The 2,050-nt window shown below is 34.5% G+C and overlaps 1 protein-coding gene across 1 annotated transcript in view; it reads left to right on the forward strand.

Moving 5' to 3' along the window:
* The window catches only part of LOC109239892 (protein DETOXIFICATION 33-like), a 3,922-nt gene continuing 2,344 nt past the window's right edge, over nt 473-2,050 (forward strand). Inside the window, exons 1-3 of the mRNA XM_019406486.1 lie at nt 473-783; nt 867-1,408; nt 1,913-1,999. Of these exons, the coding sequence (XP_019262031.1) occupies nt 484-783; nt 867-1,408; nt 1,913-1,999 (929 nt within the window). The 5' untranslated portion in view covers nt 473-483. The remainder of the gene's footprint in view (nt 784-866; nt 1,409-1,912; nt 2,000-2,050) is intronic.

Genomic DNA, 2,050 nt, shown 5'->3' on the forward strand with positions numbered 1-2,050 from the left:
ATAATAAGATGAAGTCAACATAGGCGTCCATTAGACCAAATTCTAACCTTAGTTAATATTCATTGAAAAAAAAGGCAAGTAAAGCTGCTGTAGAAAAGAGATAGATCTGCTTAGATAGAACAATGGAAATTTCAAATATTTGACAGCTAAATTTGCAGTACGAATCATGTAGTTAATTTGGTTGTTGTGCAGACAGATTTCAATACAGATTTGACAAAATACTTACATTTCACTGCAATAGACAAATAGTCAAAAACTAACAAACTCTGCATTTAAAAATTCATGTCAAAGAACCAGAGAAAATATTATCCCACTCTTCTTATTTATTATTTTAAATTGATAAATGGAGGGATCAATCAAGAACATAGACGAATCCAGAATCTAGAGTCAGCAGATTCAGAATGAATGTGACCTTATTATATGTAAACATTTTAAATTATTTTTGTATATATACATAGTTCGAGCAGGAAAACATTTGACACCATGTGTTGCGACAACAGAAGTGACATTGAACTGTCAAGGGAGTCTCTAAAAATGGAAGAAAAGCCTTCAGAAATATGGAAGAAAGTAATGTACTTTTCAAAAAGGAAAAATATAACAAAGAAATGGTGGGCTGAATTCAAGAAAGTGTGGCACATAGCAGGACCAGCTATTATAACTTCAGTGTCAGTATTTTCTATGGACTTAGTCACTGCTGCTTTTGTTGGACAACTTGGAAATATTGAACTTGCTGCAGTCTCTGAAGTTCAAAATGTTCTAATTGGCTTTGTACACGGAATTATGGTACGTTATCAAAATTAATTCCCTTAATAACATTCTCGTGGAACTTATATATGATCGATTAAAATTGTTTATATGGATATTAGTTAGGATTAGGAAGTGCACTCGAAACGCTATGTGGTCAAGCAGTTGGGGCTGGAGAATTCAACATGCTTGGAATTTACTTGCAAAGATCATGGATTATAAGTATAGTTACAGCATTGCTCTTGACACCGGCCTATATTTTCTCGTCGAAAATACTGAAGCTCTTGCATCAAGATCCAAATATATCTGATCTAGCTGGTAAATATGCAGTTTGGATAATTCCTGAAATATTTGCAAGTGCATTGAATTATCCTACAGAGAAGTTTCTTCAAGCTCAGAGCAAAGTTTGGTTCATGGCTTTTAGTTCAATGTTAACATTGGCTTTTCATGTGCTGTTGAATTGGATTTTTGTGACAAAGTTGGGTATGGGACTTGTTGGTGCTGCTATAGCTGGGAATATATCTTACTGGATTTTGGTTGTGGCTAAGATTATTTACATTGTTTGTGGTTGGTTTCCTGAGGCATGGACTGGTTTTTCATTCTTGGCTTTCAAATCATTAACTAAATTCTTGAAGCTCTCAATTGCCTCAGCAGTAATGTTATGGTAAGTGGTGAATGACTGCTAATTCAGCTCCATTATGTAAGGGTGTGTTTGGTAATGACGGAAGTCATTTTTTAGGAAAATGTTTTTCATCACTAAGTCATTTTTTGGTGTTTTTTCTATTGGAAACAGCCTCTCTATCCTCACAAGGTAAGGGGTAAGGTCTGTGTACGCTCTACCCTACTCAGACCCCACTTGTGGGATTACACTGGGTTTGTTGTTGTTGTTGGTCACTTGAAAATGTTTTTCAAGGCAGAAGTCATTTTTCTTACAATTATCTTGACGTTTAACTTCATATTATTTGCTCTAACTAACACTTAATAACCAAAAATTTCACCACAACCACTCTTCGATGTGCTAATATTATTCTAATTTTTTTTTCTCGAAAGTATTTTCCACTCACTAGTCAAAGACCGAAAAATATTTCCATGGGAAATTACTTCCGTCGTACCAAACAAACTCTGAATCAAATCTTTTTTTTCTGATGAATGGATCTAATGATGGCAGTTTAGAGGTATGGTACTATACAGCAGTGATTTTAATTGTAGGAGGCTTGAAAAATGCTGCAATTGCTGTTGACTCAATATCAATATGGTAAATATATTCCCTAAATCCATTCATAAGTACCTACATTCAATTCCCCCC

This window comes from Nicotiana attenuata, chromosome 1 (genome assembly GCF_001879085.1).
Source record: "Nicotiana attenuata strain UT chromosome 1, NIATTr2, whole genome shotgun sequence".
Taxonomy (NCBI): Eukaryota; Viridiplantae; Streptophyta; class Magnoliopsida; order Solanales; family Solanaceae; genus Nicotiana; species Nicotiana attenuata.